This window comes from Narcine bancroftii, chromosome 2 (assembly GCF_036971445.1).
Source record: "Narcine bancroftii isolate sNarBan1 chromosome 2, sNarBan1.hap1, whole genome shotgun sequence".
NCBI lineage: Eukaryota > Metazoa > Chordata > Chondrichthyes > Torpediniformes > Narcinidae > Narcine > Narcine bancroftii.
In genome coordinates this window covers 277,896,040-277,916,852 of record NC_091470.1, presented here as the reverse complement: position 1 = coordinate 277,916,852, position 20,813 = coordinate 277,896,040, and the positions used below count along the sequence as shown (strand labels likewise).

Genomic DNA, 20,813 nt, shown 5'->3' with positions numbered 1-20,813 from the left:
CCCTCTGAAGCATTGCATTACAGTAGTACCTGTCTGCCCATTCCATATACCCGTTACCCTCAGTGTTTTAAAAAAAATTACCCAAAGGTTTCTGTTAAATCTCTTCTTCCCCCCCCCCCTCTACCACCACCCCCTAATCTAAACCTACATCCCACCACCACCCCCTAATCTAAACCTACATCCCACCACCACCCCCTAATCTAAACCTACATCCCCTGGTTACTGATGCATAAGACTCTCATGACTTTATATACCTCTATGAGATCAACCCTCATCCTCCTGTGCTCCAAGAAATAAAACCAATTGGCATAGCGATTAGCACATCTTTACCATGCTAGCGATCAGGACTGGACCTGGGTTCGAATCCTGTGCTGTCTGTTAGGAGTTTGTACATTATCCCTGTGTCTGTGAATTTTCTCCAAGGGCTCCAGTTTCTTCACACCCTTCAAAATCTTATTGGGGTTAGGTTAATAGTGTGTAATTTGGGCAGCACGGACTCGTAGGGTCTAATTGGCCTGTTACAGAGTTGTATGTCTAATTTTTAAAAAATTAAAAAAACCCTTGCCTGCTCAAGCTCAATTACTTAAGCCCCTAAGTTCTTCAACATCTTTGTAAATTTTCTTTGCACCCTTTCCAGCTTGACATCTTTCCTATAGCACAGTGACCAAAACTGAACACAGCACTACAAATGGGGCCTCACCAATGTCTTGTACAACTACAACGTGATCTCCTAATGAAATTGGGAGATCCACTTCACATTTCTCTGTATTAAACTATTTCTCAGCCCACCTGCCCAGTTGATCAGGATTGTGCTGTAATATTTGGCAACTGTCTTCACTATATTATACCAGATACTTGGACTTGTCTGTCATTCATGCCATGTATGTATTCATCAAAATCATTGATATCGATGACAGATGACAAATAGCAAAGGGCCCAACACTAAACCCTGTGGCACACCACTAGTCCATTTCAATTTCATACACCCATTTCAATTCACCTATAGAAGAAACCATTCCACAGATGATGCTATAGCCTTGTCCCTTCACTCTGTCCTGACCCACCTGGAGAGCCACGCTTCATAAGCCAGTCTCTTGTTCATTGATTTCAGTCTGTCGTTTAATATAATAATTCCCCTGAGGCTGGTGGAGAAGCTGTCCTTGCTGGGTCTCAACACCCTTCTCTTTAACTGAATTCTGGACTTCATAATGGAAAGACCAAAGTCTGTCCAGGTTGGTAGCAGAAAGTCGAGCAGTGTCACGCTGAGCACTGACGCATCTCAAGGCTGTGTTATCAGCCTGTTCCTGTTATCATTACTAACCCATGACTGCATCACCAGATCCAGCTCCAAAAGTGTCATCAAGTTTACAGATGACACAACAGTAGTTGGCCTCATCTGCAATAACGATGAATCACACTATAGAGAAGAGGTGGAAAATCTCGTGAAATGGTGTGAGAGTAACAACCTGAGTCTCAAAGTGGATTAGACAAAGGAGATGATCATGGACTTTAAGAGAACCAAGAATGACCACCCTCCACTACATATCAACAATTCTGTAGTAGAGAAAGTAAAGAGCACCAATTTCCTCGAAGTTCACTTAACTGTGACCTATTATGGGCACTCAACATCTCCTCGCTTGTCAGGAAGGCACAACAGTGACTGCACTTCCTGAGAGGACTGAAATGGGAAAGGCTACTGGCCAACATTTTGTCAACTTTCTACAGGAGCCTTATCGAGAGCATCCTGACCGGCTGCTCACATTGTGGTACAGTTGCTGCAGAGAAATGGATCAGCGGTCAATCCACATGATCATAAGAATGGCAGAGAGAATTAATGGAGTCTCCCTTTCCCCAACCCCCATCCTCAATTGACATGATCTACTGGGATCGTTGTGTGAAGAGGGTGTGCAAAATTATTGAGGACCTCTCACACCCTGTACACAGCATCTTTCTGCTATGCCCATTGGGAAAGAGATACAAGAGTTGAATAAGAGCTTCTTCCCAAGGCAGTCAGAATGCTGAATGACCAAAGGAACTGCTCGCACTAACCATCCGAGACTCTTATATTCATGCAAGAATACTTGACCTGCATATGTATTGTTTGTATGTGTGTTATGTCTGGTTGTATGTCTCTGTTTTGCACCAAGGGCTTGAGAATGCTGTTTCATCAGGTTGTACTTCATGTTCCTTCATGTTTGTTTAATTCCAGCCTATCAAAACCTTTCACAGAATAACTTTCCTATTCAATTTGGAAAGTTAAAATCCCTGACTACAACAATCTTAATTAGAACATTACAGTACAGAACAAGTCCTTCAGCCCTCAATGTTGTGCTGATCTATATATATTTCTACCAAAAATACTAAGTCCTTCCTACCATGTAACGCTCTATTTTTCTTTCATCCATGTGCTTGTCTCTTAAATGCCCCTAATGTTTCAGCCATCACTACCATCAAGGCATTCCAGATACTTCAACTCTGTGTATATAAAAAAAAACTTACCCCTGATGTCTCCCCAAAACTTTTCTCCCTTCACTTTGTAGCGATGTGCTCTTGTGTTTGCGATTTCTGCCATGAGAAGAAAAAGGCACTGGTTGTTCACTTTATCTGTCTCTCAGAATCTTGTAGACCTCTATAAAGTCTCCTCTCATCCTCATTCACTCCAACGAGAAAAGACCCAGCTTTGCTAACCTTGGCACAAAAGACTTATTTTCTAATCCAGGCCATATCCTTGTAAAGCTCCATATCTTCCACATCCTTCCTGAGATGAACTAACCAGAACTGAACAATATACTCAAAGTGTGGTATCACCAGAGATTTGTACAGTTGCAACATGACCTCTTGACTTTTGAAATCAATCCCCCTATTAATGAAGCCCAGCATCTCATAGCCCTTCTTAACTATCCTATCAACTTGCGTGACAGACTTTAGAAAGGTATGGATTTGGACCCCAAACTCCCTTTGTTCCTCCACACTGTTAAGTATCCGACCACTAATTCTGTACTCAGCCTTCAGTTTGACCTCACACTGATCTGGATTGAACTCCATCTGCCTCTTTTCTGCCCATCTTGATATCTTGTCATATCTTTTTCTAACCTATGACAACTTTCTGCATTATCCACAACTCCTCCAACCTTTGTATCATCCATAAACTTAGCCATCTTTCCACTTCTTCATCTAAATCATTTATAAAAATCAAAAAAAAGCTGTGGTCCCAGAACAGATCCCTGTGGAACTCCTTTAGTCATTAACCTCTAGGCAGAATACTTTTCATCTAATTCTATTCTCTGCAAGCCAATTTTTAATCCACACAGCCAAGGATCCATGGATCCCATGCCTCTTGACTTTCTGGATGAGTCTATCATTGGGATCCTTGTCAAATGCCTTGCTAAAAATCCAAACAGACCACATCTCCCACTTACCTTCATCAATTTATTTTGTTACCTCCTCAAAAAACTCAATTAGGCTTCTGAGGCACAACTTTTCCTCTCGCAAATCAATGCTGAATATCCCTGAGCATTCTATACTTCTCCAAATGCTCATAAATCCTATCCTTAAGAATGCTCTCCAAAAATTTGCACACCACTGACATAAGATGGAAAAAAAGGTTATCTATTGTAAAAGAGATTAGCTGATTTTGTGTCAGTATTAGTTTTGGTAATTGGTAATTTGTTTTGTTCCTTTCGACATGAATCTTCTTTCAAATATTGAGCAGATGATGCAATACTGGAGAATTCCTACGTTGTACCAATTTTTCATCCCATTTATGTAATATATGTTCAGGTATCTTCTCCCCTATTTTATCTAGTTCTAATCTAGTCCAATCTGGCTTTTCCCTTGTTTGATAAAAATCTGAAAGGTATCTTAATTGTGCGGCTCTATAATAATTTTTAAAGTTTGGCAGTTGTAAGCCTCCTTGTTTATACCATTCTGTTAATTTATCTAATGCTATCCTCGGTTTCCCCCCTTTCCATAAAAATTTCCTTATTATTTTCTTTAACTCCTTGAAGAATTTCTCCATCAAGTGTATTGGCAATGCCTGAAATAGGTATTGTATCCTTGGGAAAATGTTAATTTTAATACAGTTTATCCTTCCTATTAGTGTTAGTGGTAAGTCTTTCCAATGCTCTAAGTCGTCCTGTAATTTTTTCATTAGTGGATAATAATTGAGTTTATATAGATGGCCGAGGTTTTTATTTATTTGTATACCTAGGTATCTTATTGCTTGCATTTGCCATCTGAATGGTGATTCTTTCTTAAATTTTGAGAAATACGCATTATTCATTGGCATTGCTTCACTTTTATTTGCGTTAATCTTGTAACCCGACACTTCTCCATATTCCTTCAATTTCTTATGTAATTCTTTTATTGATATTTCTGGTTCTGTTAAGTATACTATAACGTCATCTGCAAATTAACTGATTTTATATTCCTTGTCTTTTATTTTTATCCTTTTTATTTTATTTTCTGTTCTTATCAATTCTGCTAGTGGTTCTATAGCTAACGCGAACAATAAGGGTGATAGTGGGCATCCCTGCCTTGTTGATCTGCTTAAGTTAAATTGCTTTGATATATATCCATTTACTGTCACTTTCGCCAATGGCCCCTTATATAATGCTTTAATCCAATTAATATATTTCTCTGGTAAACTGAATTTTTGCAATACTTTGAATAAATAATTCCATTCTACTCTGTCAAAGGCCTTCTCTGCGTCTAAAGCAACTGTTACTGTTGGAGCTTTATTCCCTTCTACTGCATGAATTAAGTTAATAAATTTACAAATATTGTCTGTTGTTCGTCTTTTTTTAATAAATCCAGTTTGGTCTAGATTTACTATTTTTGGTACATAGTTGGCTAATCTGTTTGCTAATAGTTTAGCTATTATCTTATAATCTGTGTTAAGTAAAGATATTGGTCTATATGACGCTGGTGCGAGTGGATCTTTCCCTGTCTTTGGTATTACTGTAATTATTGCTGTTTTGCATGAATCTGGTAAGCTTTGTGTTTTATCAATCTGGTTGATTACTTCCAGGAGAGGAGGAATTAATAAATCTTTAAATGTTTTATAGAATTCTATTGGGAATCCATCCTCTCCTGGTGTTTTATTATTTGGTAGTTTTTTTATTATCTCTTGTATTTCTACTATTTCAAATGGTTCTGTTAATTTATTTTGTTCCTCTATTTGTAATTTTAGTAGTTCAATTTTAGTTAAAAATTCATCTATTTTCCCTTCTTTCCCTTCGTTTTCAGTTTGGTATAATTGTTCGTAGAATTCTCTGAAGTTTTCATTAATCTCTGTTGGATTATATGTGATTTGTTTGTCTTTTTTCCTTGATGCCAATACCATTCTCTTAGTTTGTTCTGTCTTAAGCTGCCATGCTAGAATTTTGTGTGTTTTTTCTCCTAGTTCATAATATTTCTGTTTTGTCTTCATTATGTTCTTCTCCACCTTATATGTTTGTAGTGTTTCATATTTTACTTTTTTATCTGCCAATTCTCTTCTTTTAGTTGTGTCTTCCTTCATTGCTAATTCTTTTTCTATTTTTACTATTTCCCTTTCCAACTGCTCTGTTTCCTGATTGTAGTCCTTCTTCATCTTGGTTACAGAGCTTATTATTTGCCCTCTGATGAACGCTTTCATTGCGTCCCATCGTATAAACTTATCTGATTCTGTATTTATTTCAAATTAATTTGTCTTTCAATGAATTCTCTAAAATCCTGCCTTTTAAGTAGCATGGAGTTTAATCTCCATCTATACATTCTTGGAGGGATGTCCTCTAACTCTATTGTCAATATCAGGGGTGAGTGGTCCGATAATATTCTAGCTTTATATTCTGTTTTTCTTACTCTGTCTTGCATACGAGCTGATAACAGGAATAGGTCTATTCTTGAGTATGTTTTATGTCTACCCGAATAATTTGAATATTCCTTTTCCTTTGGGTTTTGTTTCCTCCATATATCCAAAAGTTGCATTTCTTGCATCGATTTAATTATAAATTTGGTTACTTTGTTCTTTCTGTTAATTTTTTTCCCAGTTTTATCCATGTTTGAATCCAAATTAAGGTTGAAATCCCCTCCTATTAGTATGTTCCCTTGTGTGTCTGCTATCTTCAAAAAAATATCTTGCATAAATTTTTGATCTTCTTCGTTAGGTGAATATACATTGAGTAAATTCCAAAACTCCGAATATATCTGACATTTTATCATTACATATCTCCCTGCTGGATCTATTATTTCCTCTTCTATTTTAATTGATACATTTTTCCTAATTAATATAGCTACTCCTCTAGCTTTTGAATTATATGACGCTGCTGTTACATGTCCTACCCAATCTCTCTTTAATTTCTTGAGCTCCACTTCAGTTAAATGTGTTTCTTGCATGAATGCTATATCAATTTTTTTCTTTTTTCAATAAATTTAGCAGTTTCTTCCTTTTGATTTGGTTATGTATTCCGTTAATATTTAAAGTCATATAGTTCAACGTAGCCATTTCATACTTTGTTTATCTTTCCTTTCCGTTTCCTCATCATCACCTTTCCTTCTTATCCATTTCTGCTTTCTTGTTTTGAACACTTTATAAGACAACATTTCTAAAACATCAAACATTTCCCTTATTCTCCTATCTAAAATTTCTTTAACCTTCGCAGTGACCTTAACTCCTCCCCACCCATAATTCTTATCTATACTCTATATATTTTCCTTTAAATACGGATACACTCATGTACACACATATATACATACACACACATATATATATATACTCATTACATGTCTTCATCTCTTTGACTGTCTTGTAGTTGTTCTGCAAATTTTCGTGCTTCCTCCGGATCCGAGAATAGTCTGTTTTGCTGCCCTGGAATAACTATTTTAAGTACCGCTGGGTAATTTAGCATAAATTTATATCCTTTTTTCCATAGGATTGCTTTTGCTGTATTAAACTCCTTTCGCTTCTTCAGGAGTTCAAAACTTGTGTCTGGATAGAAAAAAGTTTTTTGACCTTTGTATTCCAGTGGCTTTTTGTCTTCTCTTATTTTCTTCATTGCTTTCTCCAATATATTTTCTCTCGTTGTATATCTTGGGAATTTTACTAAAATAGATCTTGGTTTTTGTTGTGGCTGTGGTTTAGGGGCTAGTGTTCTTTGTGCCCTTTCTATTTCCATTTCTTCCTGTAATTCTGGTCTTCCTAGGACCCTGGGGATCCAATCTTTTATAAATTCTCTCATATTCTTGCCTTCTTCATCTTCCTTAAGGCCCACTATCTTTATATTATTTCTTCTATTATAATTTTCCATTATATCTATCTTCTGAGCTAACAGCTCTTGTGTCTCTTTAACTTTTTTATTAGATTCTTCTAATTTCTTTTTTAAGTCCTCTACTTCCATTTCTACGGCTGTTTCTTGTTCTTCCACCTTGTCCACTCTTTTTCCTATATCTGACATGACCATCTCTATTCTATTCATTTTTTCTTCTGCACTTTTAATTCTTCTTTTTATTTCACTAAATTCTTGTAATTGCCATTCCTTTACTGATTCCATATATTCTTTAAAAAAAAAATATCCATTGTCTTTCCTTTCCCTTATTCTTCCATTTCTCTATGCTCTTCTTCTTCTTCCTCTGTGTTGGTCATCTGTTGTTTCCTTGTTTTCTTTTTACTCTCTTTCTTGTTCTCGTTGTTTTCTATGTTCTCTTCCTGTTGTTGTGTTGTAGCTGTCATCCTCAGCTGTGGAGATTGACTCCTCAACTGGTCCCCCCTCCCGTCAGTGTTTTTTTCATGTGCATCGCGCATGTGCGACTCCTCGCGCATGCGCGGTTGCGCACTTTTACTTGGCTCCGCGAGCCATTTTTGTAGTCTCGAGCTCGGGACTTCCACTGACCTGAGGGAGCGGGCTTCTCTCTCCGCGGCAGGCCTCCTCGGACAGGTAAGGCCTTCACCTTCTTCTTCCGACGTTCTTTCTTCTTCTCTTCTTCCCGTTGCTTTCGACTTTTCTTTCTTCGCTGCCATTTTCTTCCCACCTTTACTTTCACTTTGTTTTAATTTTTATGTTTGTGCCTTTGTGTTTTGTGTTTTTTTTAAACTTTTCTGGAGAGGGCTGGAGTTCCCTGACCGGCCACCACTCCTTCACGTGACTCCTATTTTTAAGGTTCCTTAATCTCAACATTGTCCAGCACACAAGCCTATTCTATTCTGACCACCCTGATAGATTCTTTTCTCTGGTGAATACTGAAGCAAATTTAGGACCTCCACAACCACCTCCACCTCTAGGCACATTTTGCCTTTTATCCTTAGGTGGCCTTGTAGCGGCACTGTGGCAGCACTACAACTTCCAGGAGGCAACGAATCAGCCACGTGGCATCAGTGCGTGATGGCGTCAGTGTGTGATGATGTCAGAGCGTGCCGAGGGTGTTACTCTGGCTTTTAAAAGGTTGCTTAGGTGATGAAGAGAAAATCCATTTGATTCACTCTAGAAAAGCCTTGTGTGGTTATTTTGACATGTCTACTGTGATTCCAGTGACCACAATTGGTGACCCTGATGAGTAATCCCTATGCCATTGATGCTCTGTGAGGGATTGCTTAAGGTGGTATGTGAGTGGGAAGGGAAGGTTGAGAATCACTGCTCTAGACCCAATTGTTACTGAAATATTTTGCTTGAGAAAAATTGTCATTGGCTCATTTCCTTTGGAGTTATGAAACCGTGTGCATAACGAGTCAATTAGGTACGATTAAAACAGAGATTTTTGAACTTTTTCATACCACCTTAAGCAATCCCTTACTAATCACAGAGCACCTATGACATAGGGAATACTTAAAGTGGTATGTGAGTGGAAAGAGAAATGTTGAGAACCACTGCTGTAGTGCTTACTACTCTTGTCTCTCCTGGTGGTCACCCATCTGTCTGCTGGCTATCCCTTGTCACATCCATGATGTTTTCAGCATCCCAGATGATCTTAAATGAATTTAACTGTAGCTCCAGTACCCTGATCCTGAAGGTGGGTAGACTTCCACAGATTTAGTCAGCAGAAAGAGCACAAGAATCCTTGACTTCTCACACCTGGCAGGAGGTCATTCCATTAACTGGAATGCTATCCTACCCCACTGAGCTTTAAGGTCCAGAGCAGCTGCAATATCACTGTCTCTCCACTCAGCTCTGAATCATCTGGACAACAGCAACACATACATCCAGCTACTCTTCATTGATTGTAGCTCAGCCTTCAACACCATCATTGTTGGTCAACAAGCTCCAAATCCTGGGCTTCTGCTCCACCCCCTTACCCCCCACCACCTCCCTGGTCTGCCTCACTAGAATCTTGACCCTCATCGGAAAACCTCAATCGATATGAATTGGAAACATCTCCTCACTGACGAGAATGCCCACTGCTGTATTCGCTCTACACCCATATGACAGTTTATCTAGGCACAATTCAAATGCTATCTACAAATTTGCTGATGATCCCATGGTTGTCGGCAGAATTACAGACGGCAATGAGGAAATGTACAGGAGAGAGATCAGCTAATTGAGTAGTGTCACAACAACAATGCACTCGACATTAGCAAAACCAAGGATTGTGGACCAGGAAGGGGAAATCAGAAGAATGCGAAGCAGTACTCATCAAGGGGTCAGCAGTGGAGAGGATCAAGAACTTCAAATTCTTGGGTATTGACATCTCTGAGGATCCATGTCGATTGCCAGTGCCTATACTTTGTGAAGAGTTTGAGGAGATTTGGTATGTCACTAAAGATGCTCTAAAATGTAAGGTGGCAACCATTCTGTGGAGATGCCAATGCACAGGACAGGGAAAAAAACTCTAGAGAGTTATTAACCTGGCCAGCGACATCACAGGCACCAGACTTCACTCCACTGAGGACACAAACAAGAGGCAATAACTTAAGAAAGCAGCCTCTATCTTCAAGGGCCCCCACCACCCAGGCTATGCTCTCTTCTCACAGCTTCTATCAGGAAGGAGGTACAGGAGCATGAAGACAAGCTCCCAGCAGCACAAAGACAGATTCTTCCCTTCTGCCATCAGATTTCTGAATGGACAATGAGCGATAGACACTACCTCATAGTAATATTTGCACTGTAATGGTGCAGCAAAACAAAGAATTTTGTGACATTTCCATGACAATAAATTCTGATCCTGAAATAGGTCCTACCTCAGTCTCTATTTGTCGAAGCCTTTCAACCAAAGCCTCAAAAGTCCCGATCAGGAGATGTAGAAAGTAAGCATGCAAGTACAATAAATCATTCAAAAGGCAAATAGATGGAATTTTCATTCAGCACAGATTCAATGGACCAAATGACCTATTTGCCTCTATTGTTCTCTTATTCTATGCCAGTTTCTATTGCCAAGGGGTTTGGAAGATGTGCTGAGATTATATAGAACTTTGATATGATTACGTGGTGGACAATTTTGGGTCCTCTACCTGAGGATGGATAGGAGTCTTTGTAACTTGTATTTACAATATTCAAAAAGCAATTGAAGATCTTGCACTGTACTGGCAGGAATTCAGAGGAGTGATAGGTAATTTCATTCAGATCTAAGATGAGAGATTTCTTTACCCAGAGAATTGTAAAGCTTTGGCATTTTCTATCTCATGACAACTAATTTGTTGAGTATATTCAAAATTGAGACTGTTCATTTTTAGATATTTGTATAAAACATGATGGTATGTAATATGAAAGTTTTTAACTATCTGGGCATTGTTTGATTGGTTCATGTTGGATTTTGAGATGTAGATTGTTACTGCTTTATTTTTGGAAAATATGGAAAACAGGCACAAAGCTAACTCTAGCGGGTAATAGAGCAGAGAACTTTGCAGCATGGAACAGGCTCTTCAGCCCATGATGTTGTGCCAACTGATAGAAATCTACTCAACAAACTAAACCTTCCCAACTTTCCACCCATAACACTCTTTTATTTTTCAAATATTTTTATTTTATGTTTATATTATACAAAATTTAACTAGTTAACTATTGTACAATTCAAAAGATAAGAAAAAAAACTTTTAATTCAAAACCTTTACCACCAAGCAAGGTTACAAGTTAACACATAGGAACCAAGTGACAACAACCTGGAGATGGACAGCACAACACCAAAGCTTCAGAATAACCTTAATTCTTTAGGTTGTGATAATAGTTCATAAATGGGCCTCATGTCTTTGGAAAGTTACTATTTGACTCTTTAATGGCATATCTAATTTTTTTTCTAAACTTAAATAAGAAATTATATCACTTAACCATTCTGCATATGTGTAGGTGGAGTATTGTCTTGTCATTTAATCAAAATTGCACGTCTGGCTATCAATGAAGTAAAAGAAAAAATTTGGTTTTGAGTTGGAGACAGATTACACACCTCATCTGAAAATGAAAGATTTAAATCCTGTTCCTAATAGTTCTTGATTTTAACAAGGCTACCCTTAAATCAAGGAAATTATTATAAATTAGATATTAAACCCCTTTATGAGAAAGTTGTAAATCAAAACGCGTATTAAGAACGTTTGCCTCGGGAATTCGTGTAAAGTCAGGGATCTCAGATTGAACAAAAGGTCTAACTTGTAAATATCTAAAAAAATGAGTGTTTGGTAAGTTAAATTTTACCACCAATTGTTCAAAGGAAGCAAAATTGTTTCTACTAAAAAGGTCTTTAAAACATTTAATGGCCAATCTGTGCCAGTCATTAAAGACAATATTTTGCAAAGAAGCATGAAAAAGATGATTAGATATAATTGGGATGGCAAGAGAAAAACTCTGAAATTCAAATAACCTTCTAAATTGTGCCCATATTCTCAAACTATGTCTAATTATTAAATTATCAGTTAATTTATATAATGAAGAGGATTAGATTTAAAAAAAGACCCTAAAATTGCCAACACGGAGCAGTAAGTATTTATAGAAAATTCAGTTCCATTTCTAACTATGGAGGTGGTCAAGTAGATTATCGAAGTTTAACAAAAGAAGCAAATTATGTATATTGACCTCCAAATAATAAAATATAAAATTAAGAAACGCTAAACCACCATTCCTTATAGCTTTTTGAAGATGAGCTTTATTTAAGCAGGGGCATTTTCCTTGCCATATGTAGGAAGATATAATTGAATCCAATGAATCAAAAAAGGATTTGGGAATGAAAATTGGTATAATTGATATAAAAATTAAGGTAAAATGTTCATTTTAAAAGAATTGATATGACCAATCATGAAAATAGACTATCTCGATAGCAGTAATTTGGCCTGATTAAATAAAGTAGAAAAACTTTCCTAAAAAAGATGTTTTAACTCCTAGTAATTGTAATACTGAAATAGGTAAATTGATCCTTCACAATCTTAAAAGGAAAATGAGAATATCTTGATGTAGAACCATTTAAAGGTAAAAGTAAACTTTTATGCAGATTCAACTTTAACCCAGAAAACTAATATGAAAAAGCAAAGTGAATATGCTTGGTAAAGAAACATCTGGATTAGATATAAAATATAAGGAAACTTTGAGTTCAATGCCATTTCTATGGATCCCTATAAAATCTTTACTTTCACAAAGAGGAATCAACTTTTTTTCTTTCCACTCACTTACCACTATAAGTATTCCCCATGCCATAGGTGTACAATGACTGCCTAAAGAAAGCTCTTGGTGCCTGCCACATTGACCACCGCCAGTGGGCTGATATCACCTCAAACCGTGCATCTTGGCGCCTCACAGTTCGGCGGGCAGCAACCTCCTTTGAAGAAGACCGCAGAGCCCACCTCACTGACAAAAGACAAAGGAGGAAAAACCCAACCCCAACCAACCAATTTTCCCTTGCAACTGCTGCAACCGTGTCTGCCTGTCCCGCATCGGACTTGTCAGCCACAAACAAGCCTGCAGCTGACGTGGACATTACCTCTCCATAAGTCTTCGTCCGCGAAGCCAAGCCAAAGAAGAAAGAAGAAGAAGGTGTTATGTGATTAGTAAGGGATTGCTTAAGGTGGTATGTGGGTGGAAAGAAAAAGTTTGAAAACTACTGTTTTAATCGCACCTAAATGATTTGTTATGTGCACGGTTTCATAACTTCAAAGGAAATGGGCTAATAACAATTTTTCTCATGAACAATATTTAAATAACAATGGGGTCTAGAGCAGTGATTCTCAACCTTCCCTTCCCACTCACATACCACCTTAAGTAATCCCTTACTAATCACAGAGTACCAATGGCATAGGGATTACATAAAGTGAGTGGTATATGAATGGAAAGAAAAAGGTTGAGAACCACTGTGCTAGAGATTCTAATACCCAGTCAAAAAATAATGGATTAAAAGGACAACCTTGATTAGTTCCCCACTCATAACAGTCTATTTTTCTTGTATCTATGTGTCTGAGTCTTTTAAAAATCCCTAATGTTCAAGACTTTACCACCACCCCTGGCAAAGCTTTCCAAATGACCACTGCTGCATTTATTTAAAAAAACGCCCCCTGATGTCTCCCCCAAAACGTTGTTCCACTCACTTTGCACAGATGTCTTCAAATGCTTGTTACTCTCCAAGGGGTAAAATGGTGTTTGCTGACCGCCCTATCTGTGCCTCTCATTATAAACCTCATTTAAGTCACCTCTTTTCCTTCTTCGGTCCAGAGAAAAGCCATATCTCTGTTAACTTTGCCTCAAAGGTACATTCTCCAATCCAGGCAGCAGCAACCTGGTTAATAGCTTCCACATACTTCATGTAATGAGGCAACCAGAACTGAACACAATATTCCAAGTGTGGCCTCATCAGAGTTTTATAGTGCTGCAACATTACCTCACGAATCTTGAACTCAACTCCCTGACTAATGCCAGCAAACAAGAAACGGCCCAGCCCGATGCACTACAAATCTTAGTGGCGATTTTAATCAGGCCTCAGGGGCATAGCCAGATTTTAATGTTGGGGGAGCGAGAGCACATAAAAAGGTGCCACGACCACGGCTGTATGCTCACACACGTTTTGCAACCAGCTGTCTCTTGCTCTCTCACCTGCACACTCTCTCACCCACGTACGCGCTCACTCTCGCACCCGCTCACTCTCTCTCACATGCACATGTGCTCTTACGCACACATTCTTAAATTGGCAGCTACAGCTCCGATGTACTGGATTTCACTTCAAATATTTCCTGCACATTTTCACAGAACTGGCTTGTCTCTGATGTGCTGAATTTAACTTCAAACACAGTCCTCGCATTATTACCAAAATGAACAGCCTATGATGAGCTGGATTTCATTTCCAACGGTGTCTGCATTTTTTTATAAACAAGTTTGTCTCTGATGCACTGGATTTCACATCAAGCACAGCTAAACATTTTTTACAAAATTAGCTTGCCTCTAAAGTGATGGATATCACTTCAAACCCAGTGGCTGCTGCGTGCCTCCACTCACTGTCCGCCACTCCAGCTGCCTTTGATCCCAGCCTGAGGCACTCAACACTTGGCTTGCTTCCTCATGCAGTTTTATCAAAGCGCTTCCAATTGGTGTGTTCGCGTCCCGAGGAGGCTGGAATTGCCACATTGTACATCTAGCCCACAGCAATTATTTAATAATTTTTTTTCCCCACTCATAACAGTCTATTGCTATCTCTCTCCAATGGACGTTGTGCATGGGTGTGCGAGTAGGCTGCAGCGATGGTTTGGCACACACCACTCTCCAGTTCTGTTGCATTTCGGCTTTTCTGCTCCTGCAACCTCCATCTGTAACTGGGTGTTAGGATTTTAATTCTCTTCATCCCTCCTTTCCTAACCTTGAGGACATCCAAACCCTCATTGTCACTGATACCAAGTCAACCCCCACCCCAGCCCATGTTTTAATGATGGACTGGAGTGGAGTGGGGGAGAAGGCGCCACTTTCAAAAAATGTGCTTGGGGGAGCAATTGCTCCTGCAATCCCTAGCTATGCCCCTATGAGTTCTGTGTCAAGAAAATGCTGCCTAAATACCACCTACATGTAACCTGGTGTTCCAGAGGTCCCAGCACACTTGATCACTGCTACAACAAGTTATTTTCTGAGACCACACTTTAGCAAGTCTGATTACCTGGCTCTGCTCTTCCGCCTTCATACAAACAACCTAAAAAGAGAGGCTTCCAGGGTCAGGACAGCTAGAAAGTGGTCACAGGAGACTGAAGAACAGTTATAGGACTTACTCAAGTCATCAGATTGGGCAGCATGCAAGGAGTCTGCTGAGAATTCGAGCGAGTACACCGAGACTGTCACATACTTTATCAAAACAGCTGTGGATGAGTGTGTCCCCACCAAATCATTCAGGGTTTTTCCCTACCAAAAGCCTTGGATGAACAATGAAATCCAGAACCTGCTGAGAGCCAGGTAACAGGCTTTTAAGTCCAGAGATCCAGATCAATAGAGCAGGAGCAGGTATGACCTGTGGAAAGCTATCTCCCGGGCCAAATGGAGATTCCGGATGAAAATGAAAAAAAGCACCCGACAGCTATGGCAGGGCCTAAGTGCTATAAACCTGTTACAAAATCAAATTCTATAAGGTAGCAGACAGGAAAGCTTCTCTCCCAAAGGAACTCAATACCTTCTACACCTGATTTATGACAGTAACAGCGAAGAACCACCCCTCCGCACCCCAACGGTACTTGATGATCCCATCCTGTCCGTATCTGAGAATGATGTGTGCTGCCTTCAAGAGATTGAACCCGAGGAAAGTATCCAGCTCAGATGGAGTACCTGGCTGAGATTAAAAATCAGTGCTGATGAACTTACCAAGGTAGTAATGGATATCTTTAATATCTCACTCCATCAGGGCTTGGTACCCACCTGTTTCAAATAGGCATCAATCATACCCAAGGAGAATGTAGTAACCTGCATTGATGACTATCAACCATAGAATCACCTAAATGCATCATTGAAGAAAATATCTTGTGTTCAAGACTCTTGAAAAGTATATCAACATCAGTAGATCCAGACATGGTGGGATCCTGCTGTTCTTGTGGAATCAGAGGACCTTCTATCCCTTCTTTTAATTTAGTAGCTTTTCTTGCAGTTTGACTCCGTGTAAAAGCCCCTGCCACAGACCCCCCAGAAGTATCAGGAGGCTGATGATCAGGGTTATCTTTGATCCAAACCTCCTTTAAAATCTTCGTTACGTCAGTATCTGGAAGAGCTGTTATAACTGATGGTATAGCAGTCAAATAACAACTCTTTAACTCTCCAACTGGTGGCGCCCCAGCTAATTCAGCAGTCAAAGTCTCAGTAGACGTTGTTTGAAATACTGGCATCCGGCCAGCCCTTTGTTCTAAAGGCAGCTGAAAACGACCTTCAGAAAGACTTACAGAATCAGAACGGAGCTCCAAGGCCGAATTCTTCGCTTGTTTTCCTGGATCCATTTCACGCTGAGTCGTGGTTTTTTGTAAACAAGCAGGCTCAGATAATTTCGGAAAATATAATTTTTTAACAATCTGTTGATGTTTCCTTTTACTTTTTTTTAACAAATGTACCATTAGGTATTAATTCAACACCTCATACTATTTATAAACTTTTTAAAAAAGTTTTAACGGGCACTTAAAGACAAAACAATAAGTTAGAGTCAGGAGAGGACTGGAAGGCACATCTGTTCCTTACGCCATCTTGCCACACCCCCATCAAAGAACATTTCTGAACTTATTCACACATTACATACACGTGCGCTTAGAATTCGAAGGTTAGTTAAGTCAATCGTGATTAGTGAAAGTGTGATTCTGTTTTCATGTTTAAAGATAATTAAAAGCAACTTTTGTTTAAGTAACCATTTATCTTGGTGAATGTTTGTTGCTGCTGGGTTTTGGGGTCCTCTGGGCTCATACAACCTTTTATTTTGTATTCTGCACATGCGCAACTCCTCGAGCATATGTAGAGATGCTTTTTCACCTGTAATGGGTGGCCATTGTTGGAAGAGACCCTGCACAGCAGTGTCTAAGGTCTCTCTGGCTCCTGGCTTATCTCCCCTGGAGAGCTCTTGGATCCTTCTTCAAGGTAGGCCTTTCTTCTTTATCTTGATCTCTTTTCTTGCTTGGTTACTTGTATTATTGCAGCTGGTTTTTCTTTCTTTGGTGACTTTTTAAATTGTTCTTTAAATCTTCAGATACTTCTTTTATTTTTCTTAACTTTTCCAACCTTTTTTGACTTTTAACTTTTTCGAGGAGAGTAGGGATTTGCAGTCTAACCCCCATGTCATCACGTGATACACCCCTAGGAGCTAATTATTGACTTTAGGAAAGGAAAGCCAGAGAGAGGTATGTAATCCAATGATCATTGGGGGATCAGAGGTGGAGAGGGTGAGCACATTTAAGTTTATTGAGAGTCACTATCTCGGAGGATCTTTCTTCAACCCTAACACACTAATGGCATCATGAAGAAAGCACATCAGCACCCCTACTTCCTCAGGAGTTTGCGTAGGTTTGTTATGACACCAGAAACTCTGGCAAATGTCTACAGTGGTGTGGTGCAAGTGTGCTGACGAGCTGCATCACAGTCTGGTATGGAAAGACCAATAGCCTTGAGCTTAAAGCCCTCCAAAAAGGAAGTGGACACAGTCCAGGACGTCACAGGCAAAACCCTCCCCATTATCGAGAACATCTACAGAGTGTGCTGCCATCAGAGAGCAGCAGCAATCATCAAGGATCCACATCAGCCAGCACACACTCTGTTTTTGCTGCTGCCATCAGTAAAGAGGTGTAGATGCCACAAGCCTCGCACCACCAGGTTCAGGAACAGCTGCCACCCCTCCACCATCAGACTCCTCAATGACAAACTCAATCAGAGACTCATTTAAGGAGTCTTACTTATACACTTTATTGATTTTTTAATATTTGTTACATTAGTTATATGTTTACAGTTATTTGTTTACATGTGTATGCTGTGTACAGTTTTTTTGCACTACCAATATGTGGTAATTCTGCCTTGCCCGCAGGAAAAAGAACCTTAGGGTTTTATGTGATGTCTTGTATGTACTCTGACATTAAATCTGAAATCTGATCTTTGTTCTTGTTATTTGAGGAAAGATGTTCTTGTAGAGAGGGAATATGCTGAAGATTCACATAACTAATTTTTGGAATGACTGGTATATGAGGAGAGATTGATTGGTTTATTGAGTAATATTCACTTCTGATTTTGAGGAATGAGAAGAAATCTTGAAAATAAAACCTTTAACAATGTAAACTCTAAAATCTGATGTTGTTCCAACAGCCAAGAAGTCCAAAACCAAGGGTCTTGACCTCAGGACGCTGAATGTAGATTGAGGGAACCTGTGGAACTCTCTGCCACGGAAGGTCATTGAGGCCAAGTCATCAACTATATTCTGGAAAGAAGTAAATATATGTTCTATTGAAAGGATGTGGGGTATGAAAGCAAGAAGGGTACTGAAGTGGGTGATCATGATGAATGATTGAATGAACCTGAAGGGCCCAATGGCCTATTCCTACTGTTATTTTCCTTTTCCATTGTGTTTGAAATCTTTATCTTGAGCATGTGTAAACTCACTAATATTCTTGTGATCCCATTCTGCATTTCAGTTGTCTGAGTCTTTATTTGCTTTGTTAGTTTTAGGTTGACCGAGATGTCTTTGTTTAAAGCTCGAGACTGGTGGTCCACATATGTGGGAGAGCAGGAGGAATTTGATCAGGGATGTTTACGTGTTGCTGATGTTGACAACACTGAGAGTGGTAAGTATGATGGATGGGTGCTGTCTCACAAGTTTTGTCATCTGATGAAATGAGATTAGGATTGTAACTGAAAGAGGAGTATTTGCTGACTGTTGAATTCACCATGATGTAATTTAAACAAATGGAAACATTCCCCCAAAATTATCTAGTCATTCGTTTCTTCCCTTTTTGTAGGTAAATGGAGTAACTATAGTTGTTGTGTGATCTTCTCCCTCTCTCACCACTTCCCATCTCACCCCTTCTTGCATTTTGTTTTTGTTGTTGCAGTTAAGTCTCCATCATAGACCATTATGACACTCATGCTTACTTTGGAGAAAAGGTAGACAAAAGAATCTACAGATTGAATTGGTTCCAAAAACAGATTAAGAATTTTAAATTACAGGAGTTGTTTTTACTGTTAAATTCCAATTTATTTTAATGAGAAAATATTGAAGGTACAAATCCTAAATTGAACTTATCAATTTATCATTTGAAATTTGTTAAATTAGCAGTAGCAGGAAAATGTATTGCAATTACTTGGAAATTGGATACATCTTTAACTATGCCAAGGTGGCATGCTGAAATTCAAAGTTGTATTCCTTTGGAAAAAATTACATATAATTTAAGAAATAAATACTCTGTTTTTACAAATCTGGTGCCTGTACACTCAAATAATGGGGTTAAATTTGTAGTGATATTCTTTCTATCCCTCTAGCCCTGCAGAATTCTCCTCTGTATCTTTGTTAGAACTGATAACCTGTACTTCATGACATCTCTCTCTGCAATCCAAAGATCTTTTTATTTACTTTCTCTTTTCTTTCTTCTTATCTTTTTACACTGATTTTTAAAAAACTTTTATCAGTTTGTATATTGTCTTTTTTTTTTGTTTGAGGATGGAGGTTGGGTGGGAGGATGGGGTGAAAACCATCATGTTTATAATCAATTTGGATTTTTTTAATATCTATTGTAGTTACTGCATGTATGGATTAAATAAAATATTAAAAAACAGAATTTTAAAGGATTATTTAGCCTTCATGTGCAAGAAAATGGGTGATCAGAGGCAGTTAAATCTGTAGCCCTGTGCTCCTTTCTTATTGCCTCCAGAAAGTGGACATGTGGACCATGGCTGAAAAAAAATACAGGTACACAATCCTTTATCTGGATATCTAAAATCTGGAAAGCTCCAAAAACTAGCATTTTTTTCCTAGTGCTGGTACAGCAGAGAGAAAGAGAGACAGAGATAGCCACGCAACTAGATTGGGTGGGGGGGTGGGGGGGGAGAGGGCAGCGCGATTCAGGTGGGTGAGGGGGAGAGAGACAGCAGCGCGACTCTGTTGGGCAGGGGGAGATATGGCAGTGTGACTTGGGCGGACGAGGGGGGTCAAGATGGCAACGCGACTTGGGTGGGCGGGGAGAGACAGCAATGCGACTTGGGTGGGCGAGGGGGAGAGAGTGCGATTGGAAGGGGTTGGATACAGCAGCACAATTCAGGTGGACTTAAATCTGGGGCAGCTGGCTTTTGTTCTGAAATCCAGAAAAATCCGAAATTCGGAACACACTGTCCCCCAAGGATTCCGTGTAAAGGATTGTGTACCTATATAAGGAAATTTGAAAATTAATTTTACAATAATGATCAAATGACTGGATCAATATTGGATTCCCTACGTTAATGTTTTGAAGGCAACAGTATAATGTCATTTATTTTTGTTTTGGTTGGTTCTCCAGATAAAATTATTGTTGGTAGTTATAAGGGAGTGCTGCGTATCTATGCTCCAGAACCTTCCAAACCTGGAGCAGCGCTACAACCAGAAGAACTAATTCTCGAAATTCAGCTGCAGGATCCAATATTACAAGTGGAAGTTGGCAAATTTGTCTCGTAAGTAGATAAAACCTGGGCAGGCAGAATAATACCTTGAAGAAGGGCTCAGGCCCAAAATGTTGGTTATATATCTTTACCTTGTATGGATGCTGCATGACCTAAGGAGTTCTCCCAGGATTTTTGTGTTTTAACTACAATCACAGTATCTGCAGACTTTTGTGTTTCAATCCAGGTAGAATAATTGTGTTTTTAAAAGCTCCTTGAGTATATAAATTGAACGAGATCAAATGTAACTTTCTCTGTTTGGTAAGAGCACTGTTCCGTGTCTGATTATTGATAAGAGGAAAATTATAACTAGTTGTGTTG

At 39.0% G+C, this 20,813-nt stretch overlaps 1 protein-coding gene across 19 annotated transcripts in view; it reads left to right on the top strand.

The window, feature by feature from the left end:
* The window catches only part of bbs9 (Bardet-Biedl syndrome 9), a 516,876-nt gene that overhangs the window by 3,757 nt on the left and 492,306 nt on the right, over positions 1-20,813 (top strand). For all 19 annotated transcript variants that reach the window (XR_011352170.1, XR_011352169.1, XM_069921046.1 and 16 more), the window contains exons 2-4: positions 18,174-18,295; positions 18,528-18,649; positions 20,354-20,504. Coding sequence is in view for 17 of the 19 variants with exons in the window: in XM_069921046.1 (XP_069777147.1) it covers positions 18,544-18,649; positions 20,354-20,504 (257 nt within the window). In the remaining 2 variants the exon portion in view is untranslated. The remainder of the gene's footprint in view (positions 1-18,173; positions 18,296-18,527; positions 18,650-20,353; positions 20,505-20,813) is intronic.